At 42.3% G+C, this 21,229-nt stretch overlaps 1 protein-coding gene across 1 annotated transcript in view; it reads left to right on the top strand.

Moving 5' to 3' along the window:
- EHD1 (EH domain containing 1) overlaps window positions 1-20,727 on the top strand; it is a 57,719-nt gene extending 36,992 nt beyond the window's left edge. The window contains exons 3-5 of the mRNA XM_040328556.1: window positions 11,974-12,386; window positions 17,737-17,901; window positions 19,555-20,727. Of these exons, the coding sequence (XP_040184490.1) occupies window positions 11,974-12,386; window positions 17,737-17,901; window positions 19,555-20,079 (1,103 nt within the window). The 3' untranslated portion in view covers window positions 20,080-20,727. The remainder of the gene's footprint in view (window positions 1-11,973; window positions 12,387-17,736; window positions 17,902-19,554) is intronic.
- The last annotated feature ends 502 nt before the right edge of the window (window positions 20,728-21,229 follow it).

Raw genomic sequence — 21,229 nt, 5'->3', positions numbered from 1 at the left:
ATTATCAATTACCTCTTCCGGGTTTTGTCAAAATGGTGTCCATGGCATGTGTTTCAAGCCTCGTTTTGAATAGAGATATACAAACAATGATGTTAACATGGCATATAGTTAAAATGGAATACCCGATATGTGGTTCAGGCCTCGTTCTAACTAGAGGTCTAAAAAAGAAGTGCTTGCATGGCATGCGTCTCAAGCCTCATTCTGAAAAGAAGGCCTAAACTGAAAATGCTCGCATAGACACGCTGTAAGTAATACGAACCATAAAGACCGGAAACCTCAATGTGCAACGTCGTAACGGAAGTTGTCACGCCTACAATACATAAGCCTCGCGGACCTAGCATTCCGGTGGGGGGGACAAGCCATCATTATGTCCTATTTCCCATAAGCATCATCATAAAGAGCGTGGATATAAATTATATGATAAATATCAGCCATAATCAAACTAACCCAAACATAAACTTGTTAGATGGGCAGGCTACAGCTATTAATAAAGAATAATAATAATTAGTAAAGTATCCCCAATAAAATCAACTTTTTCAGGCTGACAAATTTGGGCCTGTACCCATTTTAAAGCGGAGTTCCGGCCACAATTTCACTTTTTAAATATAAATACCCCTGTAATACACAAGCTTAATGTATTCTAGTAAAGTTAGTCTGTAAACTAAGGTCCGTTTTGTTAGGTTGTTACAGCATTTAGACACTTTATAAAATAGAAATTGACTGGGGCCATCTTAAGTGTGTGCATCATGAAGCCAGACTGTATGACTTCCTGGATTTCAGCCTTGCAAATCTCACACATGCTCAGTGCTGCACAAGCAGTGTCAGATCAGGTTTCAGCACCTGTGCTGTCCAAGTCACATGATTCTTTGAGACTGGGGAGTGCACAGACTCCTGGAAAGTTACACCCACTACATTCCCAGGAGTCTGTGCGGTGTAGGTTAGGAAGCATTAAGCACCTAGGTGCAGGAAGTGGGAAGATTAACTATTCTGCCTAGCAACAACACTTTGAAGGCATCTAAAAAAAAAAAAAAAAAATTTTTGTAAAGGACTAATGACATTTTTTTAAAACTACTGATGTAATGTTATATTTATGGGTGGAACTCCACTTTAAGTCTAATATTGCTTTATTAAAAGAATGCACATATTTTTGCTGGTAAAAAAAAAGTGCATTTATTTTTTTATAACGAGAGCCTGCAGAATATTGCACCTGCAATCAACAGATTCTGTGTTTGAATAAGCTGCTGGCACTCTGATCAGCAGTTCATTCAAACTACAAATCCATCTGCCAAGGTGGAAGATGGGACTTTAGTCTTGTCATTCACAGATTCCTGGGTGTGATTCCCTGCATTGCTGCACAGTTTTCAAAATCTGACAGTGGGTGTGTTGCAGAAGACCCCCGCCTGCTGTCAGTAGGGGTGGTAGTGAGGGTGTGAGGAGTGGCATAAGAACATGTTGTTACACCCTAAATATGTGTGCAATATGTTCTAAAAGGTGAACTTTTATGCTTTGAAGCAAAATAAAAGTAGCCTGCACTTGCCTTTTTGCATGCTTCCCTGCTGTTCTATTAACCTGGCACCTCGAGAGAAGCTGAGATAGAGATATATATATCTCTATCTCTTTACTACAGCTTCTGCTCTGCCCATGAAGCCTAGGGAAGGGTGATGTTGCAGACCTTTCGGCTGTGTTCACACTATTGCGAATTGGACATGGGATCTCCGCATCCAATTAGCAATAGCAGGGGATTGTGATCGGCTCTCTATGGAGCCGATTCACATATCTCCGGTGCAACTTTGCTCAGGAGCACCGTGCGTCTTTTGGTCTGAATTAGGACCTGAAACAAACCTGTCATACTTGCCTCCTCTGTGTGAGGGTTTTGCACAGTGGCCCCGATCTTCCTTTTCTGGGGTCCCCCGGCTGCGCTCCTGGCTCCCCCTCCACATCAAGTGCCCCCACAGAGACCCTCATTCCATGGGGGCACCCGTGTGAGCGTGCTGCCAAGTCCTTCTGCTGCATCCTTTTGACACAGACAGCAGTACTCGGCCCCGCCCCTTGGCTCCTGTGTCACTAGATTTCATTGACTGCAGCGGAAGCCAATGGCTCCTGCTTCTATCTATCCAATGAGGACCCAAGGCAGTGGCTGGAGCTTCTGTGCTCGTTCTCGTCCCTGAAAAGAAGGGGTTCAGGTAAGTGAAAGGGGGACTCTGGGGGGTGCTGCATCACAGGAGGTTTTTCACCTTTAATGCATTAGGGTGAAAAACCAGAAGACTTAACCCTTTCTGAAAGATTGTGTGAAAGCTGAGAACCCCAAATCTGGTAAAGGAGACAACCTATAGTGGTGTGTATCCTCTCAGAGTTTGAATTGTCTACTTTTCCATTATCGTGCTCCTGACATCTCTCTCACCTAGGTGCTGCAAGCAAAAGCCAGGGTGTAAATAGATGATTTTTTTTTTAATTCGTGTGTTTGTTTTTCTTAATGCCACATATTTTCAAGGGTGTGGATGGGGAAGGCAGTCCTAATAAGTGGACTTTGATGCAAGCTTTACTTTAATCATATTCATTTCATCATAATCTGTGTTGCTATAATGTTGCTATGCTAACTATAAACAAGTTAAGTGCCAACAATTTTCGAGATTAAAATGAGAGGAAACTTTAGATAGTTTAGCCTGTAATAAAAGCATCAATGGGCCAGATGTTGGTGAGATTTGATAACGGTTTTATTACCTTTCTCCATTGCATTGGTATTTGAACAGGAAACTGAAGTCAGCGGGAACAGGCAAGCTATTGTGTCGATTGCACCCTGGGACACCTCTACTTGAAATCCAAACTTCTTCCACTTCACTGTATGGAAGATTCATTGTGGGGAGGAGGTTTATGTAATGGCAGAGTTATGAGCAAGGAAAAGTGTCCTGCCTCTTGTAATATGGACTAGATTAGCAATATAAAGTATGGATGACAGAACTGCCATAAGTGGGAGACAAATACAATGCAGACCTAGTATGTATTAGTGAATTTAACACAGTTTTTATATGGTAGTTTTTTTTTCCACATAGCTTCAAAAATAAGTTTTGTTTTTTTTGTTTGTTTTTTTATAACCTCTCCTTTGAAGTATGGGCTGCCTGGCTATCATGCTGAATGATACTTTAGGTACTGATTAACTTCAATGTAAAAAAATGATGCAGCACAGGATTTCTGGCTGTGTGCTACTTCCAGGTCATTGACATGGAAGAAAAACTTATTATACAGGATTCATATTGCACCAACAGTTTACAACATGAGGACAGACGGTATAGCTACAATTGTACAGCTACAGGAGGAATCAGAGGGCCCCGCTTGTTAGAGCTTACAATTTAATAGTGCATGTGTGGCCCAAATTGCTTGGGTGTTATTTTTTTATTTTTTTTGTACAGTGGGCTTAACCACTTGCTTACTGGGCACTTAAACCCCCCTCCCCTCCTGCCCAAACCAATTGCAGGGGCACTTGGGACAGGTACTCTTTGTGGAGAAATCTGGGGTCTATAAGACCCTTGAAAGCATTTGGTCCCACTTAGATCAGTGTGATAAAATGATTTTAATTTAAAAAAATGGTGCCATTGCTTCTAGTTCCCTATAACCTAGAGACGAACAAATCGGTTCTGGTCTGTCTTCGGTTTTATGATCAGCCTGCAGTAGCGCCGACTGATCCATCGGGTGTCCCAGTGGGATGAGACGGCCCGATGAAGCAGTGGCAAAATTTCAGCTTTCAGCACTGTCGCACTTTGAATGACAATTGTGCGGTCGTGCGACGTGGCTCCCAAACAAAATTAACGTCCTTTTTTTTTTCCCCACAAATGGAGCTTTCTTTTGGTGGTATTTGATCATCTCTGTGGTTTTTATTTTTTGCGATATAAACAAAAAAAGAGCGACAATTATGAAAAAAAACTAATTTTTTACTTTTTGCTATAATAAATATTAGGGCTGTTACTGATCAAAAATTTTCTGTTAGATTTAATCGTTTTTTTTTTTTTTAATCGATTAATCGACTCATTTCGATTAATTTCTAATGCACATACAGATCCAACTACTTTTAGCTGATCTCCTTGCAGGCTGATTCCCAGTGCAGCTCCCAACCACTGGAAACATGGATAGCATGATACAAAGGCAGCGCTCGATGGGAATAGCATTAAAACTTTTATAGTCTTCAATTAGGTAACAAAATAAATATTGCACTGGAGATAAAATCGATGTAGCTACATATACTGTAAAAATGGTGCGAGTAATACCAAACAGTAACAAAAGCAGTCATAAAAACATGTAGCTAAGTATGATACTGGTATAAAAATGTGTACAATGATACCACTGCTGAATCCAGATGAGGAGAGGTTAACATCAGTCCGTCGGCATGTAGATGTTCCATGAAGGGAACTATCACGGCTCCCAGTGGATGGCTGTAGAATCCCAGGTTGATAAAGGGAAGTGATAGAGGGAAGTGTAACAGCCCTTGCGTGTGGCAGATTGTAAGGTCCCGCCGGCATGCAGATATGAAGGCACAGCAAAGGAGCCCTTCAGATGGACACGGCAAGCCCCGCCGGTGTCCGTGATGTTACTGGATCTCCGACGGAACTCCCTGAAGGCCCAGAAGCCGGCGGAGAGGTGAGTACCAATCAAAAGAATTTTAATCGATCAAAAAAATTAAAGATTAATCGATTAATTAAAAGTTAATTTGCACAGCCCTAATAAATATCCAATAAAAAAAAATCGCAATAAGCATATAGTGATTGGTTTGCACAAACGTTATAGCGCCTACAGAATAGGGGATAGAATTATGACTTTTTTTTTTTTTTTTTTTTATACTAGTAATGGCGGCGATCTGTGATTTTTGTCAGGACTGCAATATTACGGCGGACACTTTTGACACATTTTTCGGGCCATTAACATTTATACAGCGAACAGTGCTATAAATATGCACTGATAACCCCTTCTCTGCTAGTCACATTTATACAGTTAACACTAGGGGGCGAGGAAGGGGTTAATGTGTGCCCTGCTAGGTGATTCTTACTGTGGGGGGAGGTGACTGATGGTTATCCCTATATACAAGGGACACACCATTGGTCTCCTCTCCCTGACAGGACGTGGATCTCTGTGTTTACACACAGATCCATGTCCCTGTCTCTGTGACTGCTGATCGCGGTGCCTGGCGGACATCGTGGCCACCAGGCACTGCGCGCGCTGTAAGCGCGCCCCCCAGTGGCTGGAGGCCGTATATAGACGGCCTCCCGGCAATTTAAGAGCCACATTGTGGCCGTAATTTTTTTTTATATATATATTTTTACCTTTTTTAAAGGTGTTGTAAAGGTAAAAAAAAATTCACCTTTAAAGGATTCTATGCATTAAGGTGAAAAAACATCCAATACCAGCCCCCCTGTTTTACCTGACCCCTCGAAAGTCCCGCACTCGCCCCCGCCATTCTCTTCGCCGCTTAGCCTGGCCGTTGATTGTTTACAGTGGATGGATTGATAGCAGAGCAGCTCCTTCACAGCTCCAAAGATGCGGCTAGCAGGACTTTTTTTATTTTTTTTAACAATCCTGCTAGCGCACTGCTTCAGTGTGAAAGCCCTCGTTGCTTTCACACAGGAGAGACAGCAGCGGCTGTTTCAGGTCGGTTTGCAGGCACTATTTTTAGCGCTATAGCGCCTGCATAACGACCCAGTGTGAAAGGAGTCTTGCCATTTGCAAAATGAAAACTTGAACTTTTTTATTTTCCTTTTATATCTTTATTCTACAAATAAGCATTTGTCAATGTGAAGGCATTAGTGAGGAGAGATGGTAGATATGGGCAGTTGAAGGGGGGGAAGCATTAAAGCAATATTAAACTTGCCAATAAAATGTCTCATCTGAAAGCTAACAGAAAATTGGGAGCAATGTCAAAAGAGCTTCCACACCCACTAGTGCTGAATGTTCTTCCATGTCTGAACATAGCCCTAAGGTCATACACATGTCAACCAATTCAAAAGAAAATCACTGCGTATGGCATTCCTTCTTTTCACCGTGTTGTCATGTCATTGCTGTGAGTGGTGGTGCAGGCACCGACGACGCATCTCCTGATCCCAAAATAGATCTGATTACTGACCATTTTGAAAGAAGAGCATTTGTAGAAACAAAGTTAGAAGACCTGTCAGCTTTTTGCTTTCATTTTCAGAGCTGAACAAGCTGAAGATGCACAAGCTGCTCCACGTTCTGGCTACTTCAGCCCCCATAGTACGTCTCTTCAATAGGAAACCTGGAAGTTTGCACTTTGTAAGGTCCCTTTCACACAAGGGGTCCGATTGGGTCTGCCTGTCCATTTTGTCAGGCAGACTCGATTGGAACCTCCATTTATCTATCTACACCCAGCTACCTCCAATCTGCTAAAAACAAATAGGAGGGGATCCATTACCCTCCATCTGGCCAGATTGGATGGCAGTGGGGTGTAAACGTACAGCTGGTCCGTTTACATCTGACTGTCCATTGGGCAGAGTGGGCTGTGTGCGTCTCCGCTCTGCAAAAGCTTAATATGGGAATGAGCTTATTTCTTCCTCTCATTGAGTTTTGTGTAGAAACGTCACATGTTCAGATGCTGCAGGGGCATTTTATGAGCCTTTCAAAATCGTAGTCCAAAGCACTACAAAATAGGTGTGGTAAGAAGGTTTGAGACTTGCAGTAAAATGGCATTGGGCCAGGTGGAGGCAAAAGTGGCACTGCTTCGTTGCCATGCTGTGCAAGACCTCACCTGCCTGTCTCTTTCATGGTGAAAGAGCAGATTACATAGGCAGAGTTTACCAATCGCTGGGTACTGACAGCTTGCTCTGTATCGGCTGCTGTGTGCTCCTGATAAATGGAGACAGTGAAAGGCTTCCATGGAACTACAAAGTACAGAGTTGTGCTCTCCCTGTGTACTCTTCAGCAGTGGTCCCCAACCTTTTTCGCTCCAGGGACGGGTGCCATGGATGAAAATTGTGGCAAGGCCCAGGGCGGGGGTTGGCACGTGGGGAGTAAGCGATTTTTCGCCGGCAATTTGTCAGCGCATTAGTTCTATTTATTACATTGTAGTAATAAATGACACGGTTCAACTCTCCATAATGCAGAATCAGTGGGAGCCCTGAGCATGTCACTTGCCACGTTGCATGCCACCAGATGCGGAATGTCACTTGCCACATCACCTGCCACATTGCCTGTCACCAGATGCGGAATGTCACTTGCCACATCACCTGCCACATTGCCTGTCACCAGATGCGGAATGTCACTTGCCACATCACCTGCCACCAGATGCGAATTGTCACTGCATTGGTGGCAGCACTGGTCCATGTGGTGGGTGCCGAGTGAAGGCAGAAGAGTGGTGATGCGGGGGGGCTGAGAGATGAGGTCATCTCTGCTCCCTGTGCACCTCCGACATTGGCATTGAAAGGACGGAAGAGCAGCGATGCGGGGGGCGGAGAGAGATGATGTCCTCTGCTGGCTCGCTTATCTCTTTCACCCGGTGCTAATATCCTGGCCTTCCGGCTCTCTCATACCGACCGTCCGCACCCACGGCCCGGCTGTAGTAAGGGGTTGCTACAGGACTGGGTTGTCAGTGTGATGTAGAATTGTACACCACTGTTACTCTGTATACCTTTTATATCTCCACATGCTTTACACATTTAGGAGTCATTTTGTGATCATCATTTTACTATAATGCTAATCTAAAAAGTAGCTTTTATTTTTGTAAATCATTTATGGTTTTGCGTACCTGTGTGTTGTGTTTTTTTTTTTTTTTTTTTTTTAAGGTTTTGTCCAGATAGAAGATGTTAAAGCCCCACCCATTCTGGGCAAAGTCTATATTAAGTAGGCCGATGTATACCATGTAATAATGTTGGTTCCATTTGTCTCTTAACTGCTGCATATTCATCTGTTCTTCCAGAAAAGTCATCCTTCATCTTTAAGTGTTTCTTTAAGTGGTAATGGTAGACCTTAAAGCTGGCCACAGATGAATTAAAATTGGCGGCTTTAGCAGGGACCAAATTCGATCAGTGTGCCTATTCGATAGAAGTCTATTGTTGATCGAAGTCTATTCGATCAACTTCTGTTGACAATTTTTGATCAGCACTGGGTCCTGCTCTCAGAATACAGTGCCCAGGTGGGGGAATACCTCTATCTACCATGCTTGTATGGATGGAGAAATACTTTTTTTGTATGACGGCTGAATGCAAAAAACTGTCCATCTCTGCCCAGCTATAGTTGTGTGTGTGTGTGTGTGTGTGTGGTGTTTTTTTTTTTTTCTTTGTCAAATTGATTCTAGAGTATAGAGACTTATTTACCCATAAATATAGTTTTAAGGGTTCCTTCAGAGGGGTGATCGGATCTGTCATTCCAATCTCTAAGCTGCTGTCTGCTGCACATGAATCCACCTCGGACCTCCATGCAGACAGCCCATAAGTGAATGCACAGACACAATCGCATGTCAAATTTTGGGTCAACATTTGGATCCATGCACCCCCTCCTGCACGCATGTCAAAATTAGACGATTGTGTCTGTGCAGCTGCTGTGTGTTCATCTACTTCTATGGGCTGCCTGCAGGTAGGTCCAAGGTGAATGTAAGTACACACAGTAGACGGAGGCTCAGGGTCTGATCGACTGTCTAATTAAGCCCTTATGTGTTTCATTTAGAAATGATTTTTGGAAAAATTGGGCGAGGCAAAAAAATATATAAAAAATTGGGTGAGGCAGATAGTGTGTGTGTGTGTGTGTGTGTTTTTTGTATAGCACATGTCCTGCAGACTTTAAAATTCTGCATAATTTAGAGCCTCAGTGGAATCATAAGACTACCACTTTCAGTGCACTTGCAAGGAGGGTTTCTGTTTATAAATAGTGACTGTTGTGTTTGCAGCCTTATAAGGGAAACTGAATTTGACCGTCAACCTCTGGCACTTTTTCTCATCCCATAGGATTCTAGTAGTTGCATTTAAAAAAAAAACTGCAGATACTTAAGTTGAAGGAATGCTGTCCAACTGGAGAGACTGGGAAGCCCTCTCCAAGTCCGCATGCTTGTTTTTGTTAATTTTGTCAAGGATGAAAGTTCAAATTTTCATCTTTGGGTAAGAAGTAGACCGTTCTACAAAGAATATAAGCCTAAATTCATTATGCCTGCATTTATTCTTATGACACATTAGTGCCACTTACCTGTGCAAATTCAGCAAACTGCAACAAAAATGTTTTACCCATAACGGTAAACTGCTTTTCTGTTTCGTCTTACTGGAGGCTGCCATTTTCTTGAAGCCCAGTGCAGTCGCTTCCTTACTGAGAACTCTCCCCCTCTCCTTGGTCTCAAACTGTATGTCACTTTCTTCAATTAAAATACGTACGTATTTGCGACCTTGAGGGTATATTTATATTAACGTTTGAGGGGGAGAATGACAGAACCTTTAGCCCTCTTTCACACGGTTGTCTAGCTGCAGCTGCCAAATTCCTGCTGGAAGGAATAGTGAATTCTTTCTGCTGGAATGACCGGGTTATGTGATCAGCAGCTGTTCACATGTAGCCACACACAGAGCCATTAGCTGCAGTTGGGGACCTATGTCCAAGACTAGATGCAGTTGATCGCTTTCTGCTTTGTGTGTGGCTACATGCGAATAGCAGCAGCCACTGTCGGACCGCCATTCGTTAATATGGCGGTCAGCCACTGCCACTGGGCAGCCACTGCTGATCGTATAGCCCAGTCATTCTGAATGGCCATCTCTGCCGGGAGAACACAGTGATTATTGCCAGCGGCTATAATCTCATTTAAAAATTTGACATGCTGGTTGTACCCCCAATGCATCGACTTTGGTACAATCAGCCTGTCCATAGATGGTTTGAATTTCCAGATTCAAACCATCTATGGCTGGCTAAAGTGGAGAATATTGGGGAGATGAGATAAGACGCTATGCTTGTAAGATTTAGCCCTGGTTCACACTGGTGCGATTTGTCATGTGATTTGAAAATTCAAATGCCGGCAATGGAACCGTTCAAATTATTGCGGCGACTCTGTTAAATGAACCCTCAAGCCACAATTAAATCATTGCAAATCGCACTGATTTTATCGCGATTTTAAAGCCGCACTAGTGTGAGCCAGAGCTAACACTTTTGTGTCTTCCTGGCAGCAGAGTTTGTCACCTCTCCTGCTTTTCTTTTCTCCCTCCCTAGTCTATGTTCCCTATGCTCATTGCACAATCTGTGTCATTCCTGTTGCTTTCTTCCCCGTTCAGCAACAGTAAATCTTAAAGTTGTAATCTGTAGGCCTTTAGTGGCTCTGATTTTAGCCACAGTGCTGAAAATGGGGAGCAACTGAGCATGGGCAGAGCAGGGTGAGGCAGTGTATTACTGGATTTTCAACCATATAGGCACTTATTTGTAATGTTTTACATAGCCATACTTGCAAAAGGGGCCAGCCTGAAGTGACCCAGCAGGACCTGATTTATTTATTTTTTTGACTAAAGTTACACTTTAATTATTGCAATTTCATATATTGAGTATTCTATACAATTGCCCAAAATGGATAAATATGTCAATCTCCATCAGTAGCTAGAACTGTGCTGGAAATGGTTATTTCATGTACAGATATATTTTGGCATTGGTTGGCAGTTTGCCACCCCCCTGCCCAACCACTCCCAGCCCCTCCGCAGTACACAGTGAAAAGTGAAAGTTGCATACCTAGCTGAGAGAATCATCATAGACTTGGCTAAAGGCAACATCAGGAGAAGTGATCTTATGTTTCAAAAATATCCACCCTTGAAAATTCACCCTCCTTTATGTATATGTCCTGTCATCCCACAACACTAGTCACTGTGTTATGTTCAGCTGGGGGGGGGGGGGGCACATATTCTTATATTTGTACATATTGGCTATCTTCTGTATGGTAACATTAGGATTTATTAGTTTGAACACTTAGATTTTTCAGGCTGTAGGCTGCTCATAGTTTGAAGCTGGTCATTTTTTTTTCTGTTCAGCCAGCAGGTTGAACAAATTCCTTCATTCACACCAACAATGAGGGGGATGAGCATATATTCTGACAGGAATATACTGATCAATGACTAGATGCTGATCGGCAAAAGTGTTTTTCAACTTGTCCGTTCAACCGAACCACTTTAATAAAACTTGTGATTTCTAGTTTTAGTCTTTATTAAAAAAAAAAAAAAAAACTTGGTGTTGTATGAAAACTATCCTAAAACCATGCCATAAAATATATGTGAATACCTTGGCTATTTTTGCAAAGGCTTTTATTTCATGTTGTGTTATAGTCTTAAGACAATTGGAGGGTCATATTTTTTGTATTCATGTACCTGAAAGCATTGCTTTAATATTACCTAGGTAAACCATTCTAGAATTCATGAGATCAGGCTACCTTTTTCCATTGCTCTGTGGTCAGTTGTGATGCCCACGTGCCTCTTGTAGAGGTTGACGCATGTCATTATGGGCATTCTTGACCAGTGCGTGGCTACACAGCCCCATACACCATAAACTGCAATGTACTGTGTGTTCTGACACTTTTTTATATTGGAAACCAGCATTAACTTTTCCAGCAACCTGAGCTACAGTAGCTCTTCTATTGGATAGGACTACAAGGCTAGCCTTTCACATTCCACATGCATCAGTGACCCTTGGCTGCCCATGACTGTCAGTTCCCCAATTTTTCCTTTCTTGGCCCACATTTGTAGGTCCTCACCACTGCAGACAGAGAAAATGCCAAGAGCACCAGTTTTGTTGCTCCAACCCAGTCGTCTAGCCATTACAGTCTGGCCCTTGTCAACGTTTTTTTAAATCCTTGACCATGTGTTTGTTTGTTTTTTGTTTTTTTCTGCTTTTAAACACCTGTTTACTTGTGTCTAAATATCCCCCCCCCCACTTTTAGAGTTCTTCACTTTACCTGTCGGTGACCTTAATGTTATGACTGATCTGTGTATGTGTATTTTTATGTAACCTGAAACCTCTTTTCTGTTCTGACAGGCTACGACTTCGCTGCAGTCCTAGAGTGGTTCGCAGAACGCGTCGACCGTATCATTCTGCTCTTTGATGCCCACAAGCTGGATATATCCGATGAGTTTTCTGAAGTTATCAAAGCACTCAAAAACCATGAAGATAAAATCCGTGTTGTGCTTAACAAGGCAGATCAAATTGAAACCCAGCAGCTTATGAGAGTATATGGAGCCCTCATGTGGTCATTGGGCAAGATCATCAACACTCCAGAGGTGGTGCGTGTGTATATTGGTTCATTCTGGTCCCATCCACTGCTCATACCAGACAATCGTAAACTGTTTGAAGCAGAGGAACAAGACTTGTTCAAGGACATTCAATCACTGCCAAGGAATGCTGCTCTTCGCAAGCTAAATGACCTCATTAAAAGAGCTAGGCTGGCCAAGGTGAGAAAAGGGTGTAACATGTTATATTTATGTAACAACTCCATTGTCCTTTTTATGCTTTAAGGTATATATTTAATGCTTGAGCAACAGTGAAGGTGTTCAGATTTAAAAAAATAAAGATTAACTCCCCTTTTTGTTGAGAAAATAAAAAAATATTCCTCTCTGGGTAATCAATGTACATTGCAGTTTGAAAGGGGAAAATATTTATTTAAATAACATTCAATTATAAAATCGCTACACAAGCCATTTTGTATGCTACATTAATTTTATTTTGCTGTATTATTGCACAAAATTGAAAGTTACCCTTTAAATATTAAAGTATATTAACACTTACAGTCAAATTATAGGAAACTTCACTATGTTTTTGTGTTATACAGCACACATAAAGTGTGTGTGTGTCAGTCAAGCCTTACGCAGACTGCAAGCTACTCTGAACAATTTCATATCCGAGAAATGCTGATCTGTCGCCACTGACAAAGAGGGACACACTCTTTGTCAGAAAATTGACTAATTCCCCCATCCCCACAACTGATGTGGGGATCCCTCCAGCAGAGCTAATGTATTCTGACGGCGGGGAGGCTTCCAGCAGCATTAATCAAGTGAATTTTTCAATTTTTTTTACAACAGGCTGGTTGTACAGAAGTTGACCTAGGGTTGTGCCGATACCAAGCATTTGCGTGCAAATGCTCCGATGCTTAATCCGATACCTGTTGTATCGGACTGGGCGTCCTCCGTGTATGGGGGCAACAACATTCAATGTTCATACAGATGTAAATAAAATCATTCATATATGTACCGTATTTATCGGCGTATAACGCGCACCCTAATTTTAGGAGGGAAGTTTTAGGAAAAAAACTTTCAACAGCCCCTTTTATATTCCAAAGCCCCCTGCACATTACATACAGATCCCAGCACATTACACATAGATCACATGACAGCACATTACACATAGATCACATGACAGCACATTACACATAGATCACATGACAGCACATTACACATAGATCACATGACAGCACATTACACATAGATCACATGACGGCACATTACACATAGATCACATGACGGCACATTACACATAGATCACATGACGGCACATTACACATAGATCACATGACGGCACATTACACATAGATCACATGACAGCACATTACACATAGATCACATGACAGCACATTACACATAGATCACATGACAGCACATTACATATAGATCACATCCCAGCACATTACATATAGATCACATCCCAGCACATTACATATAGATCACATCCCAGCACATTACATATAGATCACATCCCAGCACATTACATATAGATCACATCCCAGCACATTACATATAGATCACATCCCAGCACATTACATATAGATCACATCCCAGCACATTACATATAGATCACATCCCAGCACTTAGATCACATCCCAGCACTTAGATCACATCCCAGCACTTAGATCACATCCCAGTACTTGGATCACATCCCAGTACTTAGATCACATCCCAGCACATTACATATAGATCACATCCCAGCACTTAGATCACATCCCAGTACTTGGATCACATCCCAGCACTTAGATCACATCCCAGCACATTACATATAGATCACATCCCAGCACTTAGATCACATCCCAGCACTTAGATCACATCCCAGTACTTAGATCACATCCCAGTACTTGGATCACATCCCAGTACTTGGATCACATCCCAGTACTTAGATCACATCCCAGTACTTAGATCACATCCCAGTACTTAGATCACATCCCAGTACTTAGATCACATCCCAGCACTTAGATCACATCCCAGTACTTGGATCACATCCCAGTACTTGGATCATATCCCAGTACTTGGATCACATCCCAGCACTTAGATCACATCCCAGCACTTAGATCACATCCCAGTACTTGGATCATATCCCAGCACATTACATATAGATCACATCCCAGCACTTAGATCACATCCCAGCACATTACATATAGATCACATCCCAGCACTTAGATCACATCCCAGCACATTACACATTTTCAAACTGCCTGTGAGTGCTGTATGGGTGGGGGGGGGGGATACTCTGCCCTCCTACCTGCTTCTCCTGTCACAGCATGAGCCGCTCCACTCACCCAGCTTCAGCTTCGGCGTCAGCGTCTGTAGTCCCGACGGATCAGGTCTCCGGGTGTTGATACCCGTTCCGTTCCGTGTTGATCTCCGGGTGTTGGTACAACGCAGCATTGGGTCCCCACGGATGCCCGCAAAGCCGATCAGGTCAGCATCTAAAAACCACAGTCTCCCGCTCAAACCACACAGTCTCCTCCTCCTCCTCTCCTCCTCCAATCTGAAGCTATACTCTTTTTTTAATCTTCTTAGTACGCCGTCGGCTGTCCCATGCGAGGTGGGACGGCCGGCACGACACTCCCGCCCCCCCCCATTGTGAACGATAATGACATCGGCGTATAACGTGCACCCACGATTTCCCCCTGATTTTAAGGGGGAAAAAGTGTGCGTTATACGCCGATAAATACGGTAGTTTAAATAAAACATCCTGAAGCATTTTGAGTTGTTTGGTGCATGTGAAAAGCTATTGGAAAATGAGAGTGGTCACATACTATTAATCTGGACAGATAATAGTGGGTAAGGTTCTATTAGCACTAGGGCTGAAACAACAAATCGATTATTTTTATAATCGAATAATCATCCAGCAGATTAGTTGGCCTGCATACGAATGCATTATTTGTTTACATATCAGGAAATTCAGTGCAGCACACATACAGATCAATACACCATCCATACATGTCAATAAGTGCCTGAGAACTTGTGAATGTGTGAGGAGCAATGCCTCATGGGACATGTAGTCCTGGGAAGTAAGTGAGTAGTTCTAAAGGCTGCCCTGTGCAAAACCATTACACAGAGCAGGTAAGTATAACATGTTTGTAAAAAAAAAAAAAACTTTTTTGTGTGAGCAAGATCAGCATCTGAACCCAGAGAAGGTGGAGGCTGATAGACAATAGAAGGCATTACAATTACATTTAAAGTAAACTTTTACTAGCATTGTGCAATATCATTTAGAATTATCAGATTCATGGGAAAAAAGTCTCCGCTTTTAGTACTACGTTAATATACGATTTATAACTCCTCCCCCCACCCCTTCATATAGCTTCATGTCTGACTCCTAGTTAAAATGCCCATATATCCTACTTTTGGGTGTCTTTTATTATAAAAAGCAAACTGCATAGGTGTCAACCAAGCCTTATGCTGGCCGTTCACGTATCCATTTTCAGACCAGAATATTCATTACAAAAAATCTTTACATTCGCTGAATGAAAGAATGTCGTTTGAAAATTTCACTTGCTTTTAGCATTCAGTTTTAAAATAAATGTAATTTCTGAACGAAAACCACATACGCTGTCTAACCAATAAGTTTTCTATTCTGCCCCCTTCACTGTGGTCGAAGACGAACAATTAGAAAAATTAGAAAATCGTAAAATTACATAGAATATATTAGTTCCATCTGAATATCGGCAAAACAGTCATTTATTTAAAAAAATAAAAATATTTTTTTTTTATTCGAGTCTGATGATATTTACCAGATTCAACCTCTAATAGTATATACAGTATATCTCTTCTGTCCTATTCAGAGTGGATTAGAGATTTTGCTCCCTAGCCATATAGTTGGTTATTTAAAGCGGAGTTCCGGCCACAATTTCACTTTTTAAATATAATTACCCCTGTAATTTACAAGCTTAATGTATTCTAGTAAAGTTAGTCTGTAAACTAAGGTCCGTTTTGTTAGGTTGTTACAGCATTTAGACACTTTATAAAATAGAAATTGACTGGGGCCATCTTAAGTGTGGGCATCATGAAGCCAGACTGTATGACTTCCTGGATTTCAGCCGTGCAGATCTCGCACATGCTCAGTGCTGCACAAGCAGTGTCAGATCAGGTTTCAGCACCTGTGCTGTCCAAGTCACATGATTCTTTGAGACTGGGGAGTGCACAGACTCCTGGAAAGTTACACCCACTACATTCCCAGGAGTCTGTGCGGTGTAGGTTAGGAAGCATTAAAGCGGGGGTTCACCCTTAGAGGGCACTTTTCCCCCTTCGCTTCCTGCTCGTTATTACTAGGGGAATCGGCAATTTATTTTAAAATATGTGCAGTACTTACCCGTTTACGAGACGCATCCTCTCCGTCGCTTCCGGGTATGGGCTTCGGGAATGGGCGGTCCTTCTTGATTGACAGGTTTCCGAGAGGCTTCCGACGGTCGCATCCATCGCGTCACGATTTTCCGAAAGAAGCCGAACGTCGGTGCGCAGGCGCAGTATAGAGCCGCACCGACGTTCGGCTTCTTTCGGCTACGAGTGACGCGATGGATGCGACCGTCGGAAGCCTCTCGGAAGAATGTCAATCAAGAAGGAACGCCCGCTCCCGAAGACCCATACCCGGAAGCAACGGAAGAAGATGCAGCTCGAAAACGGGTAAGTACTGCACCTATTTTAATATAAATAGCCGATTCCCCTAGACCGAACGAGCAGGAAGCTAAGGGGAGATTTTTTTTTTTTTTTTAAATGGGTGAACTCCCGCTTTAAGCACCTAGGTGCAGGAAGTGGGAAGATTAACTATTCTGCCTAGCAACAACACTTTGAAGGCATCTAAAAAAAAATAAAAAAATTCCGTAAAGGACTAATGAATTTTTTTTAAAACTACTGATGTAATGTTATATTTATGGGTGGAACTCCGCTTTAAATTGTTTTAATTTTCATATTAACTAAATTATACACCACATTTTTTTTAGGTTATTATCTGATTAATCGAAACAATTGGCCAACTAATCGTTTCTCAAAATAATCGTTGGTTGCAGCCCTTATTAGCACTTTTCCTTCCGGTTGTCTTGCAGCTTGCTTTAGCAAAAGTTTACTTAGTGATTCTAAAGGCAAAAGGTCTGTGTTATGGTAAAAAAAACTTCTGCATGCCCCTTTGTACTTGCCAAAGCCGTTATTAATCCAGTGATGTGCATGAGAGCAGCAGCTCTCTCCCCCCTCATTGGCTCAGACGCCGCAGCAGGAACCATTGGCTCCTGCTGCAGTCAATCACAACTAGTAAGGAGGGGGCTGGGCTCTGTGTGTCAGTGGCCAAACAGAGGGGGGCTTGGGAGCGAGCACGCACAAGTGCCCTGTTAGCGGGTGGACTGCTATTGGGGCACTCGTGGGGCAAGGGGAGAAACCAGGAGCATGGGTGGGGGGGACCCAAGAAAAAGTTTCAGGTCTGCTTTGTGCAAAACCATACTTGCCTATATGACATGTTGTTTTCATTTTTTTTTTTTTTAATTGTGTTTACAATCACTTTAATTAATTTTGCTTGTTTCAGGTTCATGCCTATATTATTAGTGCATTAAAAAAAGAAATGCCAAATGTATTTGGGAAAGACAATAAAAAGAAAGAGCTTATTGGCAACCTGGCTGAAATCTACGTGAAAATTGAAAAGGAACATCAGATCTCTCCCGGAGATTTTCCAAATCTTAAGAAAATGCAGGTGAGAACTGAGATCAAAGAAAATGCATCACTGAATGAAATCCTCAGTCATTAAGGTGAAGGATTTCCTTATCTGAAATTATGATGAGAGATTCTCTGTACAGATGTTACACTTTATATGTTTCAGAAATGAGTTTGCATTCTGATCACAGCGGTTTAAATGGTTAGCAGTTTACTGCACAAAGCTTCAGTATAGGGCCGCGGTTGAGGCGTCTTGACAAACAATTCCGTTAAACAGTTGTATGTAGTTATATACATTACCTAAAAGCAAACGTTTCCTCTGCTTATAGTTTGGATCTTTGTGCTTCACTGCACTGTGTAAAGGGGGGGGGGGGGGCACAAATTATTTTATTTTATTATAAACAATACAGAGATCACCAGCTGCTGTGTATTGAATCTCGCAGCAGACCTCTGTCATGTCAGATGCAGGCTGGCTTTGAATGCTGCCTCTTGACCCATTTATTAGAGTATTGTATTACCTTTTCTAACTCCTCAGTGATCTTTGCTAGAAGCCTGTTATTCTTGACAATCTTGTTTTTTTTTATTCTTGATAGAAATCATTTTTTCTTTTTTAAACCTCATTTAAAATATAATTTGGATACACATTTGTGTATTATGGCACTATTATTCACAAATAAAATGGATCTAAGTGGTATTAAACCTCAAAATAAAAAGACTGGCCAGGTTTTTTTTTTTTTTTTTTTTAATGGCAGAAAAGGCTCTTCTGTCATAAATACTTACTCCTGGTTGTCGGTGGTAATGTACACTGAGCTGCACATGCACAGCTCTAAGTACATTACAGAACCCACTCTGTACCGTGGTGATGGGACTCCCATGTGCATGCCAGGAGTAATGTCGTCATGGCCTGGCCATTAAAGCATCTGAATGGAGCGAACCCCTGAAGGAACACCAGGTAAAGGTGGAAGTACCACCACTCTGGTGGCGCAGCACTGAATGTCTTCCCTTGACAGGTAAGCATGTCATAATATGCTGGTATGCGATGAATACTAGCACACTATGGCATAAAGCTGCAGGGGACCTGGATAAAAATAAAAAAATGTTTAATACAGCTTTACAAACAATAGATTGAATAGTATATATATTTTTCTATTAGAAAAGGGTGGGTAAAAAATGGAAACTTTTTTTTTTTCTGACAGCAAAAACGGGTGAGGCCTCTTCCACACAGGCGGACTCCGCTGAGCCGGCGGATGACAAGTCCCTCTCTGCTCACTGAGCAGGGAGGGGCTTGTGCAGTGCTGCCATAGTGTCTCCTATGGGGAGATCTGATGAATTCGGACAGCATGCCCGTTTTCATTAGATCTCATCCAATCTGCCATGGACGGATGGGGATGCATCGCCATCCATCTGATTTTGGCAGATTGGGTCGGATGTCGGCAGACATGTCTCCGCTGACATCCGCCGCTCCATAGGACTGCATGGAGTGGCCGTTCAGGTCCACCGTCAAAACTGACAGGTGGACCTAAACGGTCCGATCATGTGAAAGGGGCCTAAGAGAAAAGTTCCTATCTGTACTATTGGGTACAAATTAAAATCTGGTAAAACTTTATAACGTGTGCTCAATTAAAATACATGATCAACTTCCTTTTAAACTGCAGAAAAAAACTCTTGTGTTATGTTTTTTTTTTTTTTTTAGGAAGTTCTAATGACACAGGATTTCACCAAGTTCCAGTCCTTAAAGCCAAAATTGCTGGACAATGTAGATGACATGTTGGCCAATGACATTGCACGGCTTATGGTCATGGTTCGGCAGGAAGAATCCCAAATGCCAATCCCGGTCGTTAAAGGTGGGGCATTTGAAGGAACCATGAATGGTCCATTTGGCCATGGCTATGGTGAGGGAGCTGGAGAAGGAATCGATGACCTAGAGTGGGTAGTAGCCAAAGATAAACCAACGTATGATGAAATCTTCTACACACTTTCACCTGTCAATGGAAAGATCACTGGAGCCAGTGCCAAGAAGGAAATGGTGAGGTCCAAACTCCCCAACACAGTGCTAAGCAAAATCTGGAAGTTGGCAGATGTGGACCACGATGGGCTTCTTGATGATGAAGAATTTGCCTTGGCAAATCACTTAATAAAAGTAAAGCTAGAAGGGCATGAATTACCAACTGATCTACCTTCACATTTAGTTCCACCTTCAAAACGTAAAGGGGAATAAACACTGTTCTGCCTTTACTTTCTCCTCACCTACAGTCTTCCACACGTATCTTCTTGAACGCTTCCCTCACAAAGAACTCAAGCATTGGGAGGGGGAAGTCTGGAACTTGAATATAATCTAACACAGCTTTAATAAAATGAATTAAACCGGACTGGGTTTTGAAGAAACTGAGTCATGTGTAAGCAGTGAAAATTTAGTTGTTAAATTTGTTTAGCAGCCTGTGAAATAGAGTTGGTTTAATTACACATTCTCTTTTTGTGTTTTGAAGAAAGGTCAACCATTTTTAATGGAGCACAAGCTATGCTTTGAGCCACTCTACATGCATAGATTTTGATTGAACAAAACAAACGCTCTTTTATCTATTTTGTGAACCTCCATAACGTGGCTGCATTGGCAAACCGTATCTTACTGCCTCTCTGGATGCTGAAAAAGGCTACCAAGGATACATTTGAACTTTCCAAATGGACTCTGAAGTCCTTGATAACATGTTTACTTGTATGTATTTAAAGTGAAGGTTCAGTTAAAAGATAGTATGGGGAAGCGCCCAGATGTTTTTCTGCCATCCAGGTCTCTGGCAGAGGAATTTCCCTTCACTTATTGTCACAATGACAGTGGTTTCCTCAGACAGAAAGAGGGGAAAATCTGCAACACAGATGGAAATAAGGTTTAAGAGGTTCTAATCTCTAAAGCCTCGTACACACGCTCGGTTTTCTCGGCAAGAACCAGCAAGAAAACTGCTGGCAGAGGTTTCTCGCCAAGAAAACTGCCCAAAATCTGGACGAGAAAAATAGAGAACCTGCTCTCTATTGTCTCGTTGTGATTCTCGGCAGTGTTTTCCTGCCCAGAAACCTGAGAGTGTGTATACTTACCTGTCGCCATGGAAACCCGCGCATGCTCGAAATGACTGACCCAATGCGCGGTAGCTTCCTAGGCATAGGTAGGGTGTAGCAAGATGGCGGTGACGGCATTGAATGTGATGAGCGCATGCTTGTTGTAGTCGATGACGTCGCCGCATTCGTTCCATTCACAAGAACGGCAGTTCTTTTAAATGGAGTTTCTGTACACTCGACCGACAAGAGATTCTTGCCAAGAATCTTGTCAGGAAAAACGTCGTCTCTTTCCTGACGAGATTCTGTGCCGTGTGTATAGG

This window comes from Rana temporaria, chromosome 11 (assembly GCF_905171775.1).
Source record: "Rana temporaria chromosome 11, aRanTem1.1, whole genome shotgun sequence".
NCBI classification, from domain to species: domain Eukaryota; kingdom Metazoa; phylum Chordata; class Amphibia; order Anura; family Ranidae; genus Rana; species Rana temporaria.
Note: the sequence above shows the minus strand (reverse complement) of the source record. Positions and strands in the feature narration are given on the sequence as shown.